The sequence below is a fragment of the Carassius carassius genome, chromosome 4 (assembly GCF_963082965.1).
Source record: "Carassius carassius chromosome 4, fCarCar2.1, whole genome shotgun sequence".
In the NCBI taxonomy this organism is placed as follows: Eukaryota; Metazoa; Chordata; class Actinopteri; order Cypriniformes; family Cyprinidae; genus Carassius; species Carassius carassius.
This window is the reverse complement of record NC_081758.1, coordinates 16889818-16916669: the sequence shown is the minus strand read 5'-3', so window position 1 is coordinate 16916669 and position 26852 is coordinate 16889818. Positions and strand designations below refer to the sequence as shown.

General features: G+C 35.9%; 1 protein-coding gene across 2 annotated transcripts in view; it reads right to left on the bottom strand.

Moving 5' to 3' along the window:
- Positions 1 to 7813: 7813 nt before the first annotated feature.
- LOC132138424 (homer protein homolog 1-like) overlaps positions 7814 to 26852 on the bottom strand; it is a 31039-nt gene continuing 12000 nt past the window's right edge. For both annotated transcript variants that reach the window (XM_059547674.1, XM_059547673.1), the window contains 7 exons: positions 19763 to 19894; positions 18014 to 18106; positions 17432 to 17589; positions 9687 to 9843; positions 9323 to 9433; positions 9152 to 9232; positions 7814 to 9019 (listed from right to left, as the gene is read on the bottom strand). In XM_059547674.1, the coding sequence (XP_059403657.1) occupies positions 8831 to 9019; positions 9152 to 9232; positions 9323 to 9433; positions 9687 to 9843; positions 17432 to 17589; positions 18014 to 18106; positions 19763 to 19894 (921 nt within the window). In that variant the 3' untranslated portion in view covers positions 7814 to 8830. The remainder of the gene's footprint in view (positions 9020 to 9151; positions 9233 to 9322; positions 9434 to 9686; positions 9844 to 17431; positions 17590 to 18013; positions 18107 to 19762; positions 19895 to 26852) is intronic.

Sequence of the window (26852 nt, the reverse complement as noted above, 5' to 3'; positions counted from 1 at the left end):
ATGATAACTCTATTGTGCTCTTATTTATGAAAGTTTGGGCTTTTAATCAAATCTTCATCTGTAGATGATAGCTTTTGACTGTTTTGTTGGTAATCTTTCAATGGATGATTGGAAATTGCTTAATTTATTTAACCTTAACATTTACACTTTACTGTTAATCGATGACGTCACGTTATCAAGGAGCGCGAAAATTGGATCTTTTATGGTAAACATAAAACTGTTCTGCGATTTTAAGACTGACAAAATAATCCTTCTACAACAGAAGGCAGTGTCCAAGATTTCAATATTTCTGAAGGGAGCTGCTGACAGATATGTAGGAAGCGCTGAAAAGGTTACGTAACCTAACGTTAATATGCATTTTTTTTACAACATATATCACAATGAATCTGTTATTTTATTTATTTATTTTTTGCATTTCACCTGCTCTAGCTTGTTTCCATCTAATAAACCTGGAACTGCAGACTAAATATTGTTGGCTCTGTGTCAAATTGCAGTCGGAGTGAACCTACTGTAAGACAACATCTCAAAGATGCTATCTACCACAAGACTAGTACAGTAAGTCAAACCTCAAATATACAGTACACTAGTGTTCAAAAGCTTGAAGTTGATACAATTTGTAATAATTATCTTCTGCTCACCTCTGTAGTAATTATTTGATTAAAATATGTAAAAAGAGTAATATTGTGAAATATTATTAGAATTTAAAATAGCTGTTTTCTATGTGAATACATTATAAACTAATTTATTCCTGTGATGTGCAGCTGTATTTTCAGCATCATTCCTCCAGTCTTCAGTGTCACATGGATCCCTCAGAAATGCTGATTTGCTGCTCAAGAAACTTATTATCAGCGTTGAAACAGTTGTGCTGCTTCATTTTTTTTGTGGAAACCGTGATGCATTTTATTTTTCAGGATTCACAGATGAATACAAAGTTCAAAAGACCTGCATTTATTTGAAACAGATAATTTTGAACAATTTGATGCATGTAATACTAACATTCAAATGTTTGGAGTCTATGTAACAACAAATCCAAAAAAAAAAATTCAGCACTTCTGTATTTTAACATTGATCATAATCAGAAATGTTTCTTGAGCAGTAAATCATCATATTAGAATGATTTCTGAAGATGTGACACTGAAGACTGGAGTAATGATGCGGAAAATTCAGCTTTGATCAAAGGAATAAATGACATTTTAACATAATATTCACATAGAAAAGAGTTGTTTTGAATTGTAATAGTCACAGTGTTACTATTTTACTGTAATTTGATTCAATAAATGGAGCCGTGGTGAGCATAAGAGATTTTTTATAAAGGCATAAAATATCTTACAGACCCCAAACTCTTGAATGGTTGTGTAAATTACAGTTATGATGTTCCTCCCAGTTAAATTTTATTAAAATGTATTAAATGTTACTCTGGCATATGCAGTCCATTCTATAGACTGGTACTGTTCCCCAAAAACAGACAACAAATAATATGTTTATTAAGGGATCTAGAAAAATTATTTCAGTTTAAACCTACTAGATTAAAAATAGTACTCAATGTACTCCATTGATGAAATAGTAAAAAGTGCACATTGCCTGAAATGATATGAACAGCAGCTATGCTAATCTTTCTCCCTTTGCCTTCCTGTTTCTGCAAATGTCCATCCCAGGGTTATTAGAAACTGCACAGCACAGGACTTGCAGGACTTGTGAGGACTTCAGATGATACCAGTACTCAAAAAACCTTAGATGATGGCAACTATAGATGGACATACAAACTACCGCCACTGCAAAAAAGGTCATGTTAATTTGAAAGAGCTGTGTCACAGTATCAAGGGCTCCCTTATCAGTTCTGCTTTCAGAACTGGAGAGTAAAAGATACATTTTTTTTGTGTGATGTTTTTTGTTTGATGTTTTTATTAGTACATATACGTTATCTTGCACATTTTATCTCCCGAACAGATTCTAATTTGAAAGAAGTTTATAATGCATGTTCGCTACTCCCAATTCAGAAGACTGAATCAGCCTGTGTATCTGAATGTTTCTCATACTCACTCCTCTCTGCCGCGTCTCACAGAGGATCCATTTACAGAAGCCTGTTTCGTAATGCTTGTTTATACTCGGTATACTCCAAACCGCAAGACTCTACGAGCGCATCTGGCAATATGGACAAGGCTTGATGCACGGCTGCAGCCTGTGTCAACTCACGCTTGTCTCTGTATTTTAACACAAATGTAAATTCAGTTTAACTGCATTGCTAATTTCACTTAGAAAATATGAAACATTCAGCACATTTTCCACTTGTTCTTAAAATCCTAAATACTTAAAAATGAATAAATTGTCCTAAAACACATTAGAAAATTTAATGGAATTGAGGGTTATAATGGGAATTATATTGGCTTTAATGTAAACTATAATGGTGTCTACTGGTATTTGATGGATTCTATTGGTGGGATGTAATCTGGCAGATGGGAATAAATAGAACAGTAATTCATATTGGAATAATTCCCTAAACACACTACAAAAAGTAATTTTGTAATTGTTTTAATGGAAACGAAAAGAATTTCTGTGATGGTTTCTATTGTTTTTTTTGTTTTTGTTTTTTTCAGCAGGGTAACGAAACCCATACTGTGCTGCACACTACTGACAATATTAAGCTAAAGCTTGACTTTGCAAAATCAAATCAAAATCGCAACTGCACTATCTGTCAAAAAAATCACAATTAGATATTTGCCCCAAATCGCACAGCCGCAATATGTTATGTGATATACGTCATGTGTATATGTTGTCTTTCATTTACTAACTGCTTGTTTTCTTAAAAAAAAGAAATAATAATAGCTTCTCTAATCTTTTTGTATTTATTTATATATATATTATATATATATATACACAATTAACAAAAGCAAAAAAAAAGGGCCTCTAAAACTAGCTAATTTTCGGAGATACTGAATTTGGGATTTTCCTTAGCTGTCAGTTATAAACGTCAGAATTAAAAGAAATAAACATTTGAAATATATCAGTCTGTGTGTAATGAATAAATATAATATACAAGTTTCACTTTTTGAATGGAATTAGTGAAATAAATCAACTTTTTGATGATATTCTAATTATATGACCAGCACCTGTATATCATTGCTCATTTGTTGATTTTGATTGCTTCCATTTGTAAGTTGCTTTGGATAAAAATGTCTGCTAAATGTAAATGTAATGTTAATGTGTATTTAACTATATTTATAAATATTTATCTGTATTTTTTATTTTGTAATGATGTAAATGTATTTGTTTTATATCTATACATGCAGTTGTATTCATGTATGTATATTTATTTGTCTAATTTTTATATTTTAATAAAGCAGTTTAGACTACATGAGTGTTTTCTTTATTCTGGATGAATTACATATGCTTTTGTGTCTAGAAAGGGTAAATATGGGCCATATCTAACCCAGAAGTCAGCCACAACTGGGACGGATCTGGGCCACATCTCAGAAATGGCGTGGTTGACATCTGGGCCAGGTGTCGCCCATGCCATTTGTGAGATGTGGCATGGATCTGGTACAGTTGTGGCTGACTTCTGTCAGACAAAACTGGGCCAAGTCTGGCCCAGATGTCACCCACACCATTTCTGAGATGTGGCCCAGATCTGGTTCAGTTGTGGCTGACATATGTCAGCCAGACTCAGGTTGAGTCATCGCCGTCATTCCGCGCGGTGTGTGGGCCAGAAGAATATGGGAGATGTGGGCCAGAACTGGGCCACATGTCGTTTGCTATCTGGGATGTGTCGTGGTACGTGAACACGTGGCAAAGACTGATATGGAAGAGAAGAAATTGTTGAATAAAGTCATTATTTTTGTTTTCTCTGCATAGCTTCATAAAATTACGGTTGAACCACTGATGTCACATGGACTATTTTAATAATGTCCTTACTACCTTTCTGGCCCTTGAACACGGTAGTTCCTTTGCTGTCTATGCAGGGTCATCAATTTCATCAATACTATCTTAATATGTTTTCTGAAGATGAACAAAGGTCTTAGAAGTTTGGAACGACATGAAGGTGAGTAATTAATGACAGAATTTTCATTTTTTGGAGGTGAACTATCCCTTTAAATACACAAATAATTAGTCTTTTCACATTTTTGTACAATTTCATAAAATTACAGCTGTTGCGTATTACGTATGTTTTGTGCAGACGTCATATCTCATTTTGATGAAAGGTTTATGCCCAGCTATATAATTTTCACACAATAAATATTGAAATGGTTTATGTTTATGTTAGTCTTTGCTGACATAACAATAATAGTTTATATAATAATAGTAATAATATAATTCATATTTGTATGATGAAATTTCAGTTTCAAGACTGAAAAGTCACAAGGGACCATATAAATAGAAGACTCTGGAAAAGTAGTGAAAATAAATGATGAAGGAATGATACAACACTTCCAGGACAGTTTTACTGTGATCTTCACAAATAAAAAGGCATTATTGTTACTACAAATCAGCCCTTGAAGGTTCAAAGCTGAGGCCTGGATGCAGATGAGCCATTATACACATATTACAGGAAGATTGCAATAATTTAAATATGAGCATTTTGAGGCCAGAAAAAAAAACATATAAGGACGTTAAAGTATGAATTAACAGAAGTGTTGTAGTACTTATGTGTCAACTCTGGGGGGCTGTATTGTGTCTATGTGCGAAGACGTCGAGTATGGGATGCAATATTGTGTGTAAAAAATAATGTTCTTAAAATATACAGTGTTCTAAATCAAAGACGAATCTAACTGATGCATTAACAGTTACACTGTGTATTGCTATACTTTGAATTGTGTGCAGTATTTGCTGACCGTCACTTTAATCTTTCACTATATATTTTGAGAGAGAGAGAGAGAGAGAGAGAGAGAGAGAGAGAGAGAGAGAGAGAGAGAGAGAGAGAGAGAGAGAGAGAGAGAGAGAGGCTTAGTCCCTGACCGAATATTCATGCAAATGCCTGACAAATACCTTGACTGTGTCTCATCCTTACCTAATCTGCCTTGCTGCATTCACATCTGTCTTTTCCAGTCAAATTTTTGGATGTAATTCCTGTGTATAAGTTGGGAAATGCTGTATCCTATGGACTTGTCAGTGAGTGAAACATCTTATATTAACTAAAGGGGGTGAAAAATTGTACATCCTACAGATGCTTGACCGAATAAATTATAAAATGTCTTATAATATATATTTTTTTAAAAAATCCTTTTTTTTTTCTTTTTTTTATTGTATTGCTCAAAATGTCTAAAAGCAGTTTCATCTTCAAGGAAACAGAGGCTAGGACAGGCCAAAGGGCGCATCGGTGTCCTCAAATTGAGCTGGTTAGACATGGTTAGCTGGTTAGACAACACAACTGCTATATATTTTGTTGTGTTCAATCCACTTAAATATATGTAAAATTGTAGTTAGCATTAACAGATCTTTCCATTTACTCAAACACAGACTTGAATATAGTGAACTCTACTCAGTAAAAAAAGAGATAACTAAAAACACTGATTAAGTTCATTTAAAAATGTGTTTGAATTTAAGATAAATTCATTTTGTGCAATCATCAATCAATTGTAATCCCAACACAAAAGAATGTAATTTTGGCTATAAATATTATATGCTAGAAATGTTAAAAAAATGTAAATTTTGAACAACTGACTTGTTGAGCCCTTAGAATCAGAAAGCAGATGAGAGTGGTCTGTGATGAAGGGTTAATGTTATGTGAAAGTTATTTACACTCACCTAAAGGATTATTAGAACACCTGTTCAATTTCTCATTAATGCAATTATCTAATCAACCAATCACATGGCAGTTGCGTCAATGCATTAAGGGGTGTGGTCCTGGTCAAGATAATCTCCTGAACTCCAAACTGAATGTCAGAATGGGAAAGATGTACGAATAGGTGATTTAAAGCAATTTTGAGCGTGGCATGGTTGGTGCCAGACGGACCGGTCTGAGTATTTCACAATCTGCTCAATTACTGGGATTTTCACCCACAACCATTTCTAGGGTTTACAAAGAATGGTGTGAAAAGGGAAAAACATCCGGTATGCGGCAGTCCTGTGGGCGAAAATGCCTTGTTGATGCTAGAGGTCAGAGGAGAATGGGGCGACTGATTCAAGCTGATAGAAGAGCAACTTTGACTGAAATAATCACTCGTTACAACCGAGGTATGCAGCAAAGCATTTGTGTAGCCACAACACACACAACCTTGAGGCGGATGGGCTACAACAGCAGAAGACCCCACCGGGTACCACTCATCTCCACTACAAATAGGAAAAAGAGGCTACAATTTGCACGAGCTCACCAAAAATTGGACGGTTGAAGACTGGAAATATGTAGCCTGGTCTGATGAGTCTCGATTTCTGTTGAGACATTCAGATGGTAGAGTCAGAATTTGGCGTAAACAGAATGAGAACATGGATCCATCATGCCTTGTTACCACTGTGCAGGCTGGTGCTGGTGGTGTAATGGTGTGGGGGATGTTTTCTTGGCACACTTTAGGCCCCTTAGTGCCAATTGGGCATTGTTTAAATGCCACGGCCTACCTGAGCATTGTTTCTGACCATGTCCATCCCTTTATGCATGTACCCATCCTCTGATGGCTACTTCCAGCAGGAAAATGCACCATGTCACAAAGCTCATTTCAAATTGGTTTCTTGAACATGACAATGAGTTCACTGTACTAAAATGGCCCCCACAGTCACCAGATCTCAACCCAATAGAGCATCTTTGGGATGTGGTGGAACGGGAGCTTCGTGCCCTGGATGTGCATCCCACAAATCTCCATCAACTGCAAGATGCTATCCTATCTATATGGGCCAACATTTCTAAAGAATGCTTTCAGCACCTTGTTGAATCAATGCCACACAGAATTAAGGCAGTTCTGGAGGCGAAAGGGGGTCAAACACAGTATTAGTATGGTGTTCCTAATAATCCTTTAGGTGAGTGTGTGTGTGTGTGTGTGTGTGTGTGTGTGTGTGTGTGTGTGTGTGTGTATGTATGTATATATATATATATATATATATATATATATATATATATATATATATATATATATATATGTATGTACACCTCTAATTCTGATAATAACATTTTCCATTATTATTTGCTTACTCCACAGGGTCCTAACCCACCTGAATGCAGCTAGCATCAAAATCAGGGTGATCTTCCTTGGTTTCTCCAGTGTACAGCACACAGTACTTTAACCATTATCATTAGAACATCACTGCCCCCTGGAGCACAAGCACACAGCTCAACGACATTAATTGTGTTGTAGTACTGCTTCTAACCACAAGGTGTCTCTAAAGCAACTGAAGACTCACTTGTAATGTGGTTGTTTAGGGTATTTGCACCACTCAGCTCTGTTAACTGTACCGCTTACTGATATGCTGAACGCTTTGTGGACAGTCTAGAAGATAATGGCAATGAAATGGCTTCTTCTGTGATTGGTTAAAAATGATATATATATATATATATATATATATAAAAAACGCAGAAAGCTACTAGATTAAGTTTTTTTTTTCTTCCTCTCCTTTTCTTCTGTTCCTCTGTTACTTTATACAGGCGTTGGAGAAGAAAAAACCTAGGAATGTTCTCATGGGGCCTATGACAATGGAAGGCCCACTGTGGATACTCTGCTGCATATCTTACTGTTTGAGCCCAAATTTTGTTCTGGTCTCTTTGAATTTAAAGAACAGCCCTGTCTTAATGCAAATCGCTCAAAGAGGAGAAAATCAAATTTTCTCTCACAGAAACCTCGATGAGTCACGCTGTCATTCTCTCTCTCCGTTTCTAAAGAACAATGTGCCAAGATATCTTTAAATAGTCTTTATTAACATTGGGAAATTTAAAACAGAATTTTCCCACATATAAATACAATCATACTGACAGTGATCTATGTATCATTATACCCATCAGCAGGATGGACTTTTTAAATATTACACTAATATTGTTATTGAAAATCGTAAAGAATCGAGTACATAATTATATTTGGTAAGTCAACAAACAAAGGAAGATCTTCGTCTTCAAGAAAATCCTGAAAAATGTATAGATACGGGTTATTATAAGGCCAATACGATCCAAAAGCATTACACTGGTCATTGGAGAAATCCAGTTTACCTATAACAGGCCATAAATGGATCCTGTTCATCAACTGTTTGAGTACCTGACGGATGCATTGAGGTGGCTTGCACTAATCTGGCATACAGACGCTCACACTAATATTGCTCAGTGTATATTACAGGCCTAAAGCATACGCCACATCTACATCTCAAAGTCTGCTAAATGTCAAAAGAGCTTTTTAGGTCAGTGGTTGAGTATCCTGAAACTTAGACTGATTGAACTTTGAGGCAGTTTCCATGAAGGGGAAGAGGCAAGCCAATAAGATTTGGCTACAACATATGGCTCTGAACATCCAGTCTTAAAATACGACTGAAGATCCAGTCAGTGTAATTCATGTAGTGTCCTCAGCAGCATAAGAAACGTCCATTAACGCCAACAGCCAGGCACAGGAAACCAGCACCTTTAAAAAGTAGGAGCCTATATGCAGCCATGTTCTTTGCAGGCTGCTTATTTCAGGGGAAAATTCAAGGAAATATCGATAAAAGTACAGGTGTGTAGTTGACAATAAAATTCGGCAGGTCGCAGTGTCACTGAAAAGAATGAACCCACCTCAAAAATACAAAATCAAGTGCAAACAAAGGTTAATCATTCCGTGTAAGTGAGTGAAAGAGAGTCCTACAGTTGAAAGTACATCAGACTCTCTCGGCCTGAATCGGACGCTGTGTATTTCGTAAAAGAGGAAAGTTCTGATGCGAGAGTTGGAGGAGTCTAGCTGTCCTCTATGAGCTTAGCTAGGTTGTCTCTCAGCTCTGTCAGCTCGAAGATCTTTCCATCCAGAATCTCCAGCAGGGTTTTGAGGTTCTTGCGGAGGCTCTCCTGGTCCATTTGACTGGACTCCAGACGTTGCTCCAGATCAGCCAACTGTTCCTCAAGCTCCTTATTCCGCAGGTCTGTCTCCTGTAACACACACCATGTCTCTGAAAACGTTTATGCTTACCAAGGCTGCATTCATTTTGTGAAATATTATTTCAATTTAAAAAAAAATATATATATATTTGTATATTTGTATATTTTTAGTACAGTCCATACCTCTAACTTTTTGGTGAGTTCATCTTTCTGAGTTTGAAGCTGCTTTGCATTTTCTACTTCTTCTCTCAAACGCACCATTTCCTATGAAGAACACACAGGAAAGATGAAAAGAAAGAAACTTAGAATGAACGAATAAATTATATTACGACCATATATAATAACAATAGGTACCTCTTCTTTAGCCTTTAATGTGCACTCGAGCTCCTCTATTGTTTGGTTCAGCTCCGTTTTCTGTGATTTGATCACATTGGTTTGACTACTCTGGCTTTCTAATTCTGAAACCTGCAGACAGGGAAGAAACTTTAACGTTGAGAGTGAGAAGTGTTTTTTTTCTATGACAGTTGGTGAAACTATGGAAAAAAGTTCAGCCTTGTTTTTGTGAACTTTATGTAAATGAGCGGCAACAGTAATGACCAATGGAAATACACTGTCAGTGTGAACACTCCATCAACCTTGTCATAAACCCATTAAGGAATTTACCAACAGTTAGTATGTTCATGAAATGGAGTTACAAATGGCAAAAGTCAACCCTCACCCGATTGTGTAGCCTTTCAGCCTCCTCCTGATAAGCTGCTAGCTGCTGTTTCCATTGTTTGACGTTGGCTGTGGACTCCAGCAGAGCAGCTGTGAGCTTGGCATTGTTGCTCTTTAGTGCTGCGAGCTCTGCTTCCCAGTGTTTGTTGGTTGCCGGGCTGTAGAACAACAACAAAACATTAAAAACAAACTTGAATGATTTATATCCTTGATTGTTAATGTCCTGAGACTTGGGATACAATCAAAAGACCAGCGGCCTGTACCATGAATCTGGTTTAGCTGGCTGGCCAGGTAAGTTTCAGGTTAGTTTGCACCAATCCTGGGTTTTAGGTACCATGTAAGTGGCTTGGCTTTTAGCATCATTCATTGCCATAGTAACTTACACTCCAAGGCTAACTTGCACCAGGGCAGGTTATGTTCTGGGTTAGAGATTTCAAACTGATGGTGGACCAATGAGAGAAGTGACACATCTCACACAAAGTCATTCCCTCAGTTTATCTTGCTCCAAATTAAAGGTCACTAATGTTAAAAAAAAGAACTCTGGCATTAATGATTACTGAGTCATTTTATGATTTATATAATTATTATGATTCATATTATTAGTATTATTTATCTATTACACACAAGCAATTTTAGTTTAACAGTTGTTATAAATCGTTTATTTAAATTAAATATTAATGTATACATCTGCATTAATATAAATAATCTGTAGTATTGCACTATTTAAAAAATAAAAAATCTGACCTTACATGTTTGAGTCTCTATCACTATATATTTTCAAATGTATAAACTAACTTAAGTTTCACTTGTCACTGCACTGAAAGAGCAAGATAATTTATTTTATTTGTCCTCCTTCATTTTTCATACAATTTGTTATATTCTTCAACTCTTAACCTTTAGCAAAACCTTTAACCTTAAGTTTTGAATCTCGCTGGGTCTCTCGCGTGAAGTAAATCAAACTTGCTTTGTGTTGCAAGGCTCGTGATTGGCTGTTCGCCAGTGATGTCACACATTCATGTGCACGCGCTCCACAATCTCAGGATCAAAGCCTGAGTTGACAAAGACAGTTGATGATCAGCATCATGGTACCAACAAAGCCGGATTGGAGAGGTTTGGTTTTGTCAAAATATCACGTTTTCTAAAACTGAACAGTTGGCTTTTATATTGTCACAGTACTGAAGTCAACACAAATTATTAAAATATTGTATTAAGTTGAGTTATAGTCTAATATAAGATTAAAACAAACTAGGGCTTTCAACAGAATAAAATAACTGTTTCATTTGATTATATCTGACCAGTTTTTAAAGAGCAGAATTAAACAGTAATTTCATATATCTTAAAGGGATACTCCACCCCAAAATGAAAATTTTATCATTAATTACTTTACCCCCATGTCGTTCCAAACCCGTAAAAGCTTTGTTCGTCTTCGGAACACAATTTAAGATATTTTGGGTGAAAACCGGGAGGCTTGTGACTGTACCAAAGACTGCCAAGTAAACTGCACTGCCAAGGTCCAGAAAAGTGTGAAAGACATTTTTAGAATAATCCATCTGCTATCAGTGGTTCAACCGTAACATTATGAAGCGACGAGAATATGTTTTGTATGCGAAGAAAACAAAAATAATGACTTTATTCAACAATTTGTCTCTTCTGTGTCTCTCTGCATCACAGTAGGGCCATTTTAACACAAAATCCACTGGACTCAAGAAGCATGTGCTCTTCTGTGTCAGCTGCGCTGCATAGATGCGCTGTTTTCATTCATATCAAAGCATAAATATGTAGAAAACTTATCCTTGTGCGGCTGACACAGAAGAGCTTAAGCTGCCTGCATTCAGCGGATGTACTCCAAAATGGCACTATGGTGATGTGGAGAGACACAGAGGAGACAAATTGTTGAATAAAGGTGTTATTTTTGTTATCTTTGTATACAAAAAAGTATTTTCGTCGCTTCATAACATTTCAGTTGAACCAATGATGGGAGAAGCACTATTCTGAGAATGCTTTTCATACTATTCTGGACCTTGACGATGTATGTTACTTGGCAGTCTATGGGACAGTTACAAGCTTCCCGGTTTTCATCCAAAATATCTTAAATTGTGTTCAGAAGACGAACAAAGCTTTTACAAGTTTGAAACGACTTGGGGGTAAAGTGATTAATGACAATATTTTCATTTTGGGGTGGAGTAACCCTTTAATATCTAATACTAGCATTCAACATTTTAGGATCAATAAGATTTTTTATTTTTTTTATTGATTGCTATTATTGCATTAAATTATTCGAAAGTGAGTTAAGGCATTTATGTTACAAAACAGTTCTTTTGAACTTTCTTTTCAAAAGAAACAAAAAAAAATTTAAACATTAAAAAATAAGAATTTTTTTCTTGAGCAACAAATCAGACTATTAGAGTGATTTCTGAAGGATCGTGTCACACTGAAGACTGGAGTAATGATGCTGAAAGATCAGCTTTGCCATCATTTTTGATCAAATAAGTGTGGCCTTGGTTAGCACGAGAGACTTCTTTCATACATTTAAAAATCTCATCAATTCCAAATGTTTGAACAGTATATTAAAACATCAACCCAAATGGTCCTCGAACCCCAGATTAAAACTGTAGACCATAATGAGGACTGTGTGTTGAAGTGGATGGCAGTTTAACCATGACTGTAAATAAAGCTGGATTCGGGTACGAGAGTTTTTTAATTTGACCTTTCTATATTTTACCAAGACTTGGACGCAGTTCAAGAGCAATTACCAAGGATTATTGCAAACTCTGTGATCCAAGTGCAATGTCATTTGCATAGATATTACACTAAAAAGACTGATGGAATGTGACAAGCTGAAATAGATCGAAGCAGAACGTCACCTGATGATTATAAAGAGACAGAAAGTGTCAAAGAAAGAAGCTAATTCTTTCGTTATGCAATGATCATCTCTCATCAGCCCATCTGTGTTCTTCGTGTAGTGACAAACAAAATCAAGCATAAATTTACAACGTGTTCCGATCCTCATGCACTGACAAAAAAAAAAAAAAAATCAAATGCTGAAACAGTGATGCTGTCACAGGGCCAGCGAACACATAATCAGTCTCCAAAACACTATGAGGAATCCCATCCGCTGTCATCCTCCTATCATCTTATCACACATCCCACTCCTCAGCCTCCCGCCACACACTCCACCGCAGCTTTACCACGCAACCAATGCTCAAGACACGTGTATGGAAAACCAACACAGAGTCCTCAGCACTGTCGCCTACACTGTGGAGCGATGCCAATTCCCTTTCATCTCCCCCAGTGCTAGCACCTCTGCTGCGGAGGACGTGATTGCCTCCTCCCCAGACCCCGCTCTGACAGACAACACCTCAACCCACATGCTCCGACTCCTACTGAAGCTGTGACACAACAGGCTGGAGACACACATGGCTATAAAGCGCCGCACACAAGGAGAAGAAATGTTGGTCTGCAGGAGAAAGAGAGGAGAGAAGATGAGAGTGAAGTCTTTCAGCTTCAAGCTAAGAGAAACAGGGAATTCAGCCTGGTAAGTCAATGAATGTTGTATATTATAGCCTGTTTAAATGTTTGTTCACGCTTTATTTTTTAATCAAGAATTAAATATAGACTTCTAGATTTAGCAGTTTTTAAGAAAAAAAAAATAAGAAGACACTTGTCTTCGGGGAAATTTCAAAAAACATAATAATTGATTGAGTGTGATCTTATGGATTTATACTATATAATTAATAGTTTAGTCAACAACCATAATCACCATGTATTTAAAAACTCTAATTTAAGGACTGTTATCCATGCCTGTTATATTATTATATGTCTTAAATTGTTTACGTTTATGATGAATACATTGTTTTCATGTAATAAATTATTATAATTTGAATTAAAGTCTTTCAAGCCTCTCATTTTATATATAAAATGATATGAAATATCAATCCAAGTGACATTATTTTCAAGGGCCATTGTATACAAGCAGGTGCAGAGAAGCATATGGCTGTCAGCACTACAAAACTGTCCTTCAAGGCTGCTGAATGTGAATCAATAAACAATCTCCATCTGATCGGTCCTCTATTCAGAGCTCCAGCAGCCCAGTTATCAACATGCATATCATTTCAAAGGACTGACAGTGCCTCTCTGTTAAATGTATACATTTTAGATCACCAATAAAATGGACTGTTTTCCATACGCCACATAAAGAGCAGTCCTTAATGAAGTTTTAAGACTATTGATTGGCGTGCCACACATTTTGGTGTACGTCTCGTATTAAGCCTCACTGTAAATGTGATTCACTACACTGTGGAAACTGCCCAACCAGCCCCTCAAACACTCACTTTAATGTACTGCACAAGACTATGGGTGAGAGAATTACTGTTTGAAGAAATGCCTTCTAATCACTCACCATGTAATAAAAGCCAGAGCATAACAGATATACTCTACTGGCTAATCTATGACCCATATATACAACCCAAATTCCGGAAAAGTTGGGACGGTTTTTAAATTGTAATAAAATGAAAACTAAAGGAATTTCAAATCACATGAGCCAATATTTTATTCACAATAGAACATAGATAACGTAGCAAATGTTTAAACTGAGAAATTTTACACTTTTATCCACTTAATTAGCTCATTTAAAATTTAATGCCTGCTACAGGTCTCAAAAAAGTTGGCACGGGGGCAACGAATGGCTAAAAAAGCAAGCAGTTTTGAAAAGATTCAGCTGGGAGAACATCTAGTGATTAATTAAGTTAATTGATATCAGGTCTGTAACATGATTAGCTATAAAAGCTTTGTCTTAGAGAAGCAGAGTCTCTCAGAAGTAAAGATGGGCAGAGGCTCTCCAATCTGTGAAAGACTGCGTAAAAAAATTGTGGAAAACTTTAAAAACAATGTTCCTCAACGTCAAATTGCAAAGGCTTTGCAAATCTCATCATCTACAGTGCATAACATCATCAAAAGATTCAGAGAAACTGGAGAAATCTCTGTGCGTAAGGGACAAGGCCGGAGACCTTTATTGGATGCCCGTGGTCTTCGGGCTCTCAGATGACACTGCATCACTCATCGGCATGATTGTGTCAATGACATTACTAAATGGGCCCAGGAATACTTTCAGAAACCACTGTCGGTAAACACAATCCGCCGTGCCATCAGCAGATGCCAACTAAAGCTCTATCATGCAAAAAGGAAGCCATATGTGAACATGGTCCAGAAGCGCCGTCGTGTCCTGTGGGCCAAGGCTCATTTAAAATGGACTATTTCAAAGTGGAATAGTGTTTTATGGTCAGACGAGTCCAAATTTGACATTCTTGTTGGAAATCACGGACGCCGTGTCCTCCGGGCTAAAGATGAGGGAGACCTTCCAGCATGTTATCAGCGTTCAGTTCAAAAGCCAGCATCTCTAATGGTATGGGGGTGCATAAGTGCATACGGTATGGGCAGCTTGCATGTTTTGGAAGGCTCTGTGAATGCTGAAAGGTATATAAAGGTTTTAAAGCAACATATGCTTCCCTCCAAACAACGTCTATTTCAGGGAAGGCCTTGTTTATTTCAGCAGGACAATGCAAAACCACATACTGCAGCTATAACAACAGCATGGCTTCGTCGTAGAAGAGTCCGGGTGCTAACCTGGCCTGCCTGCAGTCCAGATCTTTCACCTATAGAGAACATTTGGCGCATCATTAAACGAAAAATACGTCAAAGAAGACCACGAACTCTTCAGCAGCTGGAAATCTATATAAGGCAAGAATGGGACCAAATTCCAACAGCAAAACTCCAGCAACTCATAGCCTCAATGCCCAGACGTCTTCAAACTGTTTTGAAAAGAAAAGGAGATGCTACACCATGGTAAACATGCCCCGTCCCAACTATTTTGAGACCTGTAGCAGAAATCAAAATTGAAATGAGCTCATTTTGTGCATAAAATTGTAAACTTTCTCAGTTTAAACATTTGCTATGTTATCTATGTTCTATTGTGAATAAAATATTGGCTCATGTGATTTGAAAGTCTTTTAGTTTTCATTTTATTCAAATTTAAAAAACGTCCCAACTTTTCCGGAATTCGGGTTGTACATTTACATATTCATCAAGCCACAGAAACAGTATTTTTGAAGTCAGGTCATATTTGAGGGAATATTATTTACCTCAAACTCACTCTCACTGATGAACTAATTGCTTATTTTAATATAATATCACAGTGGTATGAATCAGTCTTAGCAAAACTGAAAGGACAATTTGCTTCACCAAGATCACTAACAAACGTCAACCAGTTTTACAGCAAATTCATTGTTAAAAAAAATACAAGTTGGAAAACTTCAGCAAACTGAGAAATTGAAGTGGAATGGCATTTAATGTATTAAATGTTTTCTCAGGTTTACAAACACAACTTGATACAAAAAAGACCATAAAACAATGTCACAAAGGATGGAAAGATTCTCCTCAAAAAACAGTTGCAGGAAAGATCAGAAAACAATTTCTCTACAAAGGAATTCAAAACACAACATCACAAGAGTTCTGCTGACATAAGTACACACATCCATCTAAAAATAATAACAGATTTTTAGATTTTGTTTGTCTACAGTCATTGTTGCATAAGACTGTATTCAGTGAAAACATTGCAGTCATGTCAAACAGCTGTGAAATGCTGCTATCAGTAGGAGCACACTTGGCAAGTGTTTAGTACGTGCCTGAAAAAAAAAAAAGACAAAAAAAGGCCATATGAATTTGTTCACAAAAATATGAATTCACGTGGACGAGACACAATCCTGTTTAAGGTCACATTGTTAACAAAAAGGTTGTGTTGACTTAACAGTGGGATTTCTGACTCATTTTGCAAAGCCAAACAGACGATGCCGCCTCCATCTTCAGAAGTCACATTTGCTCTGGGTTGAAAACATGCCACTGTATTATATAATTATGACTTATCTGGACATATTACAGTGAAAAAAATATATAGTTATAGATGCATGCTTCTAAAAAGCATGACAAAAAAAAATTCACAAGATATAGCTGTCTGGAAGAGGACTACGGTGTGGGTGATTGAATGCGGTTTGGTTCACTGTGCATTTGCATCCAATGATCAGTTAGTATTTTTCAAGTGGCAGGTAAGAGTGAAACATTAACCTGAGATTATGTAAGAAATGGTGGGATGCTATTTTTGAACCTGCAGCACAAGATCGCTCAACTAATTTCAAGCATCTAGAGACTTGGGACTCTAAATGTTGAAAAAGCTGCTGAGTACATACTCGTGGACAAGTGTTTGAATGCTCATACTGTAAATCATTTAAAAGTGGTCGAAAAAAGCGCAATGAACTTGTGACTGTTGTGACACCACTTTTACTTAAAATTTGAAGTAAAATGTTCAGTAGACTAGGGATGCATTGATATTAACAAAAACACCCTATATTAAAATTCAAATCTTTTTTCTAAAATCAAACACTAAAATCTAAAACCAATTATTTAAAACGCTACAAGTGAATTTAGGATCACTGCAGAGAAGTAATGTAATGCTAAATTTAACCAAATTTTATGAAGAAACAAACTCATCTACACTTTGGATGGCCTGAGGGTGTGTAGCAGAGGTAAATATCAAATATAGACTGATGTCAACCCATACCTCGAGTCGATATCTCTAACATCAGCTACAAAACTCAAATGTTTTAAGCAGAAATGAAAAAAATAATTGTATCAAATTGAACTAAAAATCATGTTGTATCATAATTCTGAAAAGATTTTACATTAAGCCCCAGTTACCTGTGTGCAAGGGTCGGTGTGGTTGGGGAAAGATCTGATTGGAGCACAGAATTCGGTGACACGTCAGACAGAGTGACGTCATCACCAGTGCCGTTGATTCGGCAGAGGTCCGCAGTCACGGGTGGAGTCAGAGGGGAATGAATGTCGGCAGGCGATTCCTGTGAAACCCAACAAACCGGTGGGTTAATTGTTACACCCTTTTACATATTCAATACATAATCTTCTTTTACACATATAACCGTTAAGATGCTAATTACAACGGCGGGGTTTAGGAAAACTACATTTTTCGCAGAGACGAGGGATATCCCTTGGAGCCTGAAATGTTGTGAACAGTCTTTACGGACATCATTGTGTTATACTGGTTAGACTCTGCTGATTAGAATGAATCATAAATGGAAAATATACTGATTGCAAAAAACAATTACGGATTAGGGTTTTTATAATTACTGTATATTCTCTCCTTGAATGACAGTTTTGAGAGTTTTCGAACGATGGTTTTGAATAAGAGATTATTCAAGCGAACTTCATTCCATGGAAACACAATATGCAACAGGACCACCCTCCAGATATTACGGGACATACCTGAGAGGGCGAACTTGCCAGCTCCATCTTTTCTAGAGACTTCTCCTTGGCCATCCTGGCTGCTTCCTTGTACTCTGCAAATTTCTCTGCAAACTGAGAAGAGAAACAGGTTTTAGTCATCACATTAAGTGGATTTTTAGTGACTGGTGAGTGCTAGTTTGGTGGTCCAGCTGATCAAGCAGCACGATCTTCCCGCTGAAGCTTAATCGACCGAGAAAGGCTTGATGGTCAAGCTAGCTAAGTAAAGCCTGATGCATATAAAAAGCTGTTTATGCTTGTGATTTTTAAGTCTTGATTTTTTAAAGGTGTACATAAAGACAGAAATAAGGATATCATGTTTATGTGTTAAAACGGATGAACTATTTCAGGGTGGATATGCGGTATCTGTGCTAAAAAAGGAGCAATGGTCACAGTTCTCAATATAGATGGGACTAGAAGGACTGCAGCATTTCCCTCCCTCTGAATATCCAGCAGGGAGATTTCATGTACGTTTTTGGTTCAGGGCTATGGTGTTCCATTAATAATGTTTAAACATCATCAGATCTTGGGTGAATACAGCTCAGAGAGAGAAGGCTTACAGCAAGAAAACAGAAACATATTGGACATATTGGGTCAGTCAACAGCCAGCAAGTAATAGTGTGTGAAAAAGTGTGATCCATTACTGTCTCGTGACTCATACTTGTACAAATCTGTTATTGGATACTGGAGTTAGTAAGTTCAGATATAAACTTAACATAAAGCTAAATTTAAATAACATATCAAAACTAAATAAAAATAAATAAAAAATAATAACAATATGTTTTCCTTGGCAACTAACTGAAATAAGTTTTTAAATGACTAAAACTGAAATAAAAATTAAAAAATCAAACATTTTATATATCTCAGCGAGAGAAGGTTTGTAGTATCTCAAACATTTGTTATTAAAGAGACAGTTCACTTATTTAATATGACTGAATTAACCTGACTCGATTAAGTCACATATTATTATTAAGGTAAACCTAGTAGAAATAACTCGCTCAGTGCTATTTTATGATGATAGCTATGGTGCTTTGCATTTATTTTTATTATGTTTGTTGTTTTATTTAGCAATTTTTAATATATTTTTTTAAGTTAAACTAGGTAGAAATAACTTGTTCAGTGCTATTTTATGATGCTGTTATGATGTGTTTTATTTTTCTTGTTATCTTCACCAGGTACCCATCACCAGGAGTAGCCCGAATATTTTTTTGGAAAAATCAAATTTTGTGTTCCATAAAATAAAATGACAAGGATCAGAAACAACATTAGGTGAGTAAAAGAACACAACATTTTCAAAATGACAAATTAATAATTGCGCAAATATTTCACTTTTTATAAAGTAAATAAATAGGAGAGAGTGAAAGAGAATGAAAATGAAAGAGAGAAGAGGAAGACGAGAAGAGGTGGTGAAGTTTTCTACCCCCAGCTCCTGACAATGCATCATCACAATGCAGAGGAGCGAGAGATAGAGGGAGCGAAAGAGAGGAAAGCACTGCACAGAAGAAGCCTCCCACACACTGATGACTGTACAGATCTTCATTAGGGCACAGTGTGTAGGTGTTCCCCAGCTCAGAAACACAGGGGGTGGAAGAGAACAAAAGAAAGGGAGAACAAGACCTCCAGAGACACAGTGAAGAAAATGTGAGAAGGCAAGACCAGAGAAAGAGAGAGAGAAAGAGAGAGAGAGAGAGAAGGAGAGAAAGAGAGAAGGAGAGAAAGATTTCCTCCCACCTTGGCCAGATGATGCTCAGAGGAGAAGCCCAGCCCATACACTGTGTTTGCACGGCTGTCTGCCCACTGCCCGAATTTGTGAGATGTCTTGGTGAAGTTCATGTTCGGGGTGATAGTGCTGTTTATTATTGCCTGTGAAAAAAAAGAAAGAAAGAAAAGCCTGTTAAAAACACAAGCGCACACTACTATCTATCTAAGTTCAAATATGGCCTTTGATATTTCAAATGTTGTTATTAGTATTTAAGGCGAGACACTGCAGGTGAATAGGGCAAAAAAAATAACTAATAGTTATCACCTTATGTACAGAGTTGATTGAATACATTGATTATTGCAAACATTTTTTGAATTACAAGTTTTCAAAAATGTTATGTTTAAATATGCAAATGAGGCATTATTTAATGAAATATGTGCTAATTTGCATAAATGTCTAGTACAAAAATCTGAACACTAAATGAAGTCAGTTTCAAATTTTTTGTTTAATTTTTTTGACATATTAGAGTCAAATGTTTTTACAGAGGGAATTCTGGTTATCTTTTTTTGTCACTCCATAATACAGAAAATACTTTGAACGGCCAGAAAACAATATATTTTCACAATTTTGGGGGGAATAAAATGTTGTATATAATCAAGGAAAATATATATGAACAAATCCCTCTGTAAAAATCTTCAGAATATAGACAAGAAAAAAATGTCAAGTTTGGTGTGTGTAAGTGCTACTGAAGTGGAGATTTATGGCTCAGTGTTGAAGAAAAAAACTTATTTTGAGAAAACGGCCTTTAAAAATATGTACTGTAATTGAAATCTATTGACACAAACAGATAAAGTGCTATAAAAGAAATACTTAACAGTGTCTTTTGGATGTTTTCCTTCCACTAGTTTGAAAAAGCATTTTATGAAAAACCAAAAAGCCCAAAATCTCAAAATTGACAGGTGCTTGAAAAAACAGTGTTTTTGCCTGCAGTGTCTCACCTTAAAAATAAAAACTGAAAAAAAGATAAAATAAAATTAAAAAGTATATATTATATTATATTATATTATATTATATTATATTATATTATATTATATTATATTATATTATATTATATTATATTATAAGAACTTAGTTGAAATAATAAAATTACTAAAACTAAAAAGAAAAGAAAAGAATTAAGCTGAACAGAAATCTTAAAAACTAAAATGACAAAAGTACATAACAAAATGAAACTAAAATGTGACCCTGGACCACAAAACTACGCAGTAAAAAACAGGCAGGAAAAAATATTAGGCTAAATCGTGTGCACAATTTACTAATTCGTTCCCTCAATGTACTAAAACGTGCACACGATTACTATGGGGTCCCCCCTGATTTACTATTGCGTTCACTCGATTTATAAATTGTGTGCACCATTTACGAAATCGAGCAAACGCAATAGTAAATCGAGGGAACGCAATAGTAATCGTCTGCACGTTTTAGTAAATTGAGGGAACGAATTAGTAAATCGTGCGCACAATTTATTTATTTTTTCTTGCATGTCATGTGCGGGGCTCCGTACAAAAACAGTCTTAAGTGTAAATTTTTCTAAATGGTTTGTTAGGATTGGACAATATTTGGCCGAGATACAGCTATCTAAACATCTGGAATCTGATGGTGCAAAAAAATTAAAATACTGATAAGATCGCCTTTAAAGTTGTCCAAATTAATTCTTAGCCATGCATATTACTAATCAAAAATTATGTTTTGATATATTTACGGTAGGAAATTTACAAAATATCTTCATGGAACATGATCTTTAATTAAATTTCTGATGATTTTTGGCATAAAAGAAAAATCTATAATTTTGACCCATGCAATGTTTCTTTGGCTATTACTACAAATATACCCCAGCTACTTAAGACTGGTTTTGTGGTGCAGGGTCACAAATTAAAATGAAACCTGGAAATATAAAAATAAAGTTAATTCAAAATTAATAAATAATAGTATTTATCAATAATGAAATAACACTGGATATTCCACTCCCTCGACATTTGCTGATAAAGAAATCATTTCACATTTTTAAACAAGTTTTAGGGAAAATTTTTCAAGATTAATTAAAATAGTAATTTTCTCACAAAAACGTTGAAAGTGATAGCTTTTATTAATAAGCTCAAACTATATATAAAATAAAATAAAATAGATTTTACTTAAAGATATTATCAGAAAAAAAAGAATAAAGTGGTCTCTGGTGTGTTACCATGGTACAAAAACTATTTACCCCTAAATGTCACATATAGCAGGCTACCTTTTGACAAGGTAAAAGTAACTGTTTTCTTCTGAGAATGAAAGGGCAGAGGATGTGTGGATCATCATGAATGACAGCTATTTAAGCAGAAATCTTTGGTAGTGAGAAGTCTTAAAAATGTTTCAAAAATGTCTAAATGAGATGGTCATGAGGTGTTCAGAAATGTATGCTCACAAACACTTAACTGCCTTCAGTACATCTCAAGATATTTCCTGCGTTATAAGCCTGTGAAATGTTATTGATGAAATGATGACAGTCACTGGCAGTGAATGTGTTTGTGTGGGTGTGAAACCGAGAGCAAATAAGAAGGGAGGAAAGAACTCGAAAGAGAAGGAGAAGGAGAAGGAGAGAGAGGAAAGAGATGCACTGTGAATGTTGCACATATTCTGTGCAATAACTCACATGATTATAATTTGAGCATCCAGAGATTCAGGCATCTCCCCAACAAAATCATATTCTTAATCAGTACTAGTTTTCCAGTAGAAAGATCTAAACATCTGTACATAAATGTGTATTAACAGGCAAAATTACATCGATAGCCTTCATGTCATGGTGTTTATCCTGTTCCAGATATTTTGACTTGTTTTAACTATAATCCTCATATTCTCATAGATTTTTTGCAGTGTACTTCTTTAGGATAGGTAACATGGAATAGATGGATGCACAACAGCAATCCATGAAGACTGCGTGGATAAAAGGGCTCGAGCGCTCTCATACTCCCACACACTTCCAGAACAAGGGCAAATGGACACACGCAAATGTGTAATTTCACAGCTTCCTGTATGTGTGTGTGTGTGTGTATTTGTGTGTGTGACACATTATACAATCATTCCCTCAGAGAGGTTGGAAGGATGAATGCTATTCCCTCTGTTCTATACTTCCAGTAGTTATCATTCCCACAGATGTTAACCTACAGAGATAAATGTTAACCTACAGAGCACCACAGTAGAGTTCTGGAATTTAAAATCCTATTCATTTTCAATTGCACATCCTGTAGATCTTTTAAAACAAACATGCTATGAGCTCTGAGGTTGTTAAGTGATGGTATATGCCCCTGTGGAAACCAGAAACCAGCATGATTTCAATTTCATATCTTTTTAAGCAATAAATATATCTGGCAAATTACACATAATCCTGAAGAGAGATCCACCAATCATGAAGTTGCTGTTACCATAGCAACGGGAATCGCAGCAGCAGCAGAGCTCAGTGATAGTCCACATGTCCACAGTTAATTTTAGTTCCCAGTACTCTGAAACAAGCATCATTACAGACAAATACTCAATTGATCATTACCTGTAAAAAAAATAAATAAATAAATAAATAACAAAGATTTCCAAAATTATATTTTGCTCAATCCTCCACGTAGATATGACAATGATGACTGAAATTAAATTATCACATGAATAAATGATATGCATATTAGAATGATTTCTGAAGGATTATGTGGCACTGATGACTGGAGTAATGGCTGCCGAAAATTCAGCTTTGCCATCACTGGAATAAAAACTTCACAATATTACTATATTTACTGTATTTCGATCAAATAAATGCAGCCTTTGTAAGCATAAGAGGCTTCTTTCAAAATTATCTAAAAAACGACCCCAAACTTTTAAATGGTGGTATTTTTAAATTAACATTCACAATAGGATGAGTAATTAATTCCCTTACAAAAGAAAGAAAGAAAGAAAGAAAGAAAGAAAGAACATTAGGTACCTTTATATTTTTTAATGTTTCATTGTATAGAAACAATTGATGTATTGTTATGACTGACATTGAGTTTCCTCCAAGAACTCTTTATTAAGGACAGTTTTTTTATTGCCTATGAAGAAAACGAATGGGAAAACACTTCTGAATCACTAATGTGCTCTATGCAGACACCTCCATCCAAGTAGATCGCTCAAGGCACATAATCAGTGGTGAAACAGAGCTTTTGGATAACATAAAGTAAAAAATTTAATCAACAGCGCTTTCAAATACTATAGCACCTAGAATTGCAGTATAACAAACATAGCAACACACTAAAAAAACGAACTCGAGTATAATATAAACAGGTTTTACATGGGCAAGCAACTCATTATTTTCTCCAGAAAATGTACAGATATAATAATCAAATTACTGAACAACTAAACAACTAAACTGAAGGTTTTCTAACAAATCCATGTTAGTGTTTGATAATCTGCATCAGCATCGGCTGTGCTTAGTGAAGACATTAAGTGAAGTAAACCTAATGAAGTGATAAGCATGTGTATGATATGAGTGTAAGTCCAGTTCAGGAACTTCACAGTTTGATCATGCTCTTGTATATGTGCTGCTCAGCTAGCAGAATGCTGTGTATGAAACTGGTATTTGTCTTTATTTTCAGATGCAGACGGCTCGGCGAGAGTCCACGCAGCCTGCTGTATAATCACCCACTTCAGGCTTGTAATTGCATGAGAACAGCTGAAAGCTGTACAGTGGGTGGACAGCAGCAAAGAACAGTGCTAAGTCTAACGTCTCTGTTGGTGGAAGAAGCTGTCCGTTTCGTGCCACTTTTATAATCTGTCAGGGTTTAATATAGGGCAAAGTGTCACAATCATGGTCTTGCGCTTAGCAACGCAAGTTTTCTGATCATTTCATGCCACCTCCCAAGCAACAACAAGATATACAATGAAAAAACTTGGTGTAGACCTTAATTTTGTTTACAGAAACAGCAAGTTGCAATGTTAAATTAAACATGGAATGTCGAAATAAAAAACTAAAGCCCTATTCGCACGGGATTAGTATTATCTAGAGACCGTGTGGTACATTCACACGGGATAAGAGAAGCCTGTGATTTTACTCTAATTTGCTGACTTATCTCCTGGATACCCGGATGTCAAGGCTTTAAGAGTCCCGTTCTTTGGTCTAGATGGGTTTTTAAAAAATATAAATGAATATAGTTTCTTGCGCTGTGTCATTTACATTTCGCCAGGTTAAAATAATATCTCAAGCTTTATTCTTGATTTATTTGTAACACATTAACCTCAAAACCTTTTCAGCTTTCTCTTTCTGCAAATTGTATGGTGTAGCGATATGATGACAGCAACCAAAATACTGTCAAAATACTCCAACCCAGCTCCATTCTTTGCGAAAGATGGATAAAAAGGCGAACAGGAAACAAAAATCCAGGCCAAATCTCAGAGATGCCAATTTGCACGGGACTAATATTATCACAGGTCTTCGTGTTTGGCGATATATGGTAGGTCTTTTGTGGGGGAATTTTTACTTTACAAATTACCGACATGGCTGATTTGCATGGGATTCAGATCACAGACAACCTCCGCAATTATTACAAATCATTGGAGGTCACAAGGTAATACTAATCCCGTGCGAATAGGGCTTTAAATAGTATTTTCTTGTAAAATGAATAATCTTTGTTTTTTTTACTATAATACTCAGTTTTTTTTTTTAATTACACATTGCAGTGTTTTCAGTTTAATAATGTCTGTTTTTCTACATATTTTCTTTTCAAAAGGTATATAAAATCTACAAAATGTAAGATACCATTTTAAAATATCCTCATGTTATGGTGTGGTCATTTTGACCCAGAGAAGATTTCCTTCTTCATGAAAATGCTAGTTGATGCTTTTGCACTGGACTAAAATAGACTTTGCTCACACAGGGTAAAACAGATTCTCCAAAAAATTTTTTATAATTTTTGTACTTTGTTAAGATTGTTTTTGTTTTGTTTTTGTTTTTACAACTTTGTTACTCTTGCGGTGTTCAAAAATGACTGGCCTACAACAAATTGCTGTCTAAATCAGTCAATATGCTATTTTATTACCAAATACTGGATTCAATCTTTTTATCAACATGCTTTATTTCAGTTAGCCCAGTTTTGTTTTTGTTTTGCTGAAACTGTATTTGAGCAAAAACTGTCAAGTGAAGTTTTGTTTAAGATAATGTGAATAGCAATCAGTGGATAGACACCTTACTGCTGGCTGTGCTACTGCCTATTACAGGTCAATATTGGTTCAGATAAGGACAACTCTTTAGTCCCTGTCATTCAGAGTAACAGGACCACAATCAGCTGTGCCATCCAAAAGTAAGGGCAGAATAAACTGCATAGGGGTAAAGGGAGAAAACACAGACATGGTCAGAACTTAAATATCATGTCAGGCTTTACATGAGCTTTTCGATCAATGTAGCATCCTGCTAATACCTTCAGCCACTGTGAGCCTTAACTAATATTCCCTTCAGGGCTCTGACTTGACTTAAGATCAGACTATAATTACAGCTGCTGCGCTGACCCCATTCCCTGCCCCAGTCTTATAAAGAACAGTAACATTTAAAGGCATTAAGATTCTGCATGCAACTGTGGATCTCAATATTTTGTAATACCACTACCTAATTTCTTTGCAAAAATGTATCGGGGTGAGATCATATCAAAAGATAAAACATAGTACTTTGATGATACTAAATTGTTACCATATTTATGTACCCTTGTGTTCATAAATGTGTACACAACCTTATTACATGTACCATTAAATAATTACTTTTCACATTCACTTAGGCTTTTAAATGTATTTTTCATGATATCTGATTATCTTTTTAGAGACTTATTGACCGTGTGACACACAGTGTCTGCAGTGGGCCATTCGTTTATCAAGACTTTCTAAATTTTTTAATTCAGGTACATTGTGCAATGGAACAAACAGAATCTTATTTAGAAATTAAAAACATGCTCATCACAGAAGTGGTGCATTCAAGTCACTGCAGCTATAATTTGCATTTGAATAAATGATAGACCTGGACATGAGCATCATATTGATAGTTTTCACGTGACGTCACACACTCATAGGAACACCCACCTG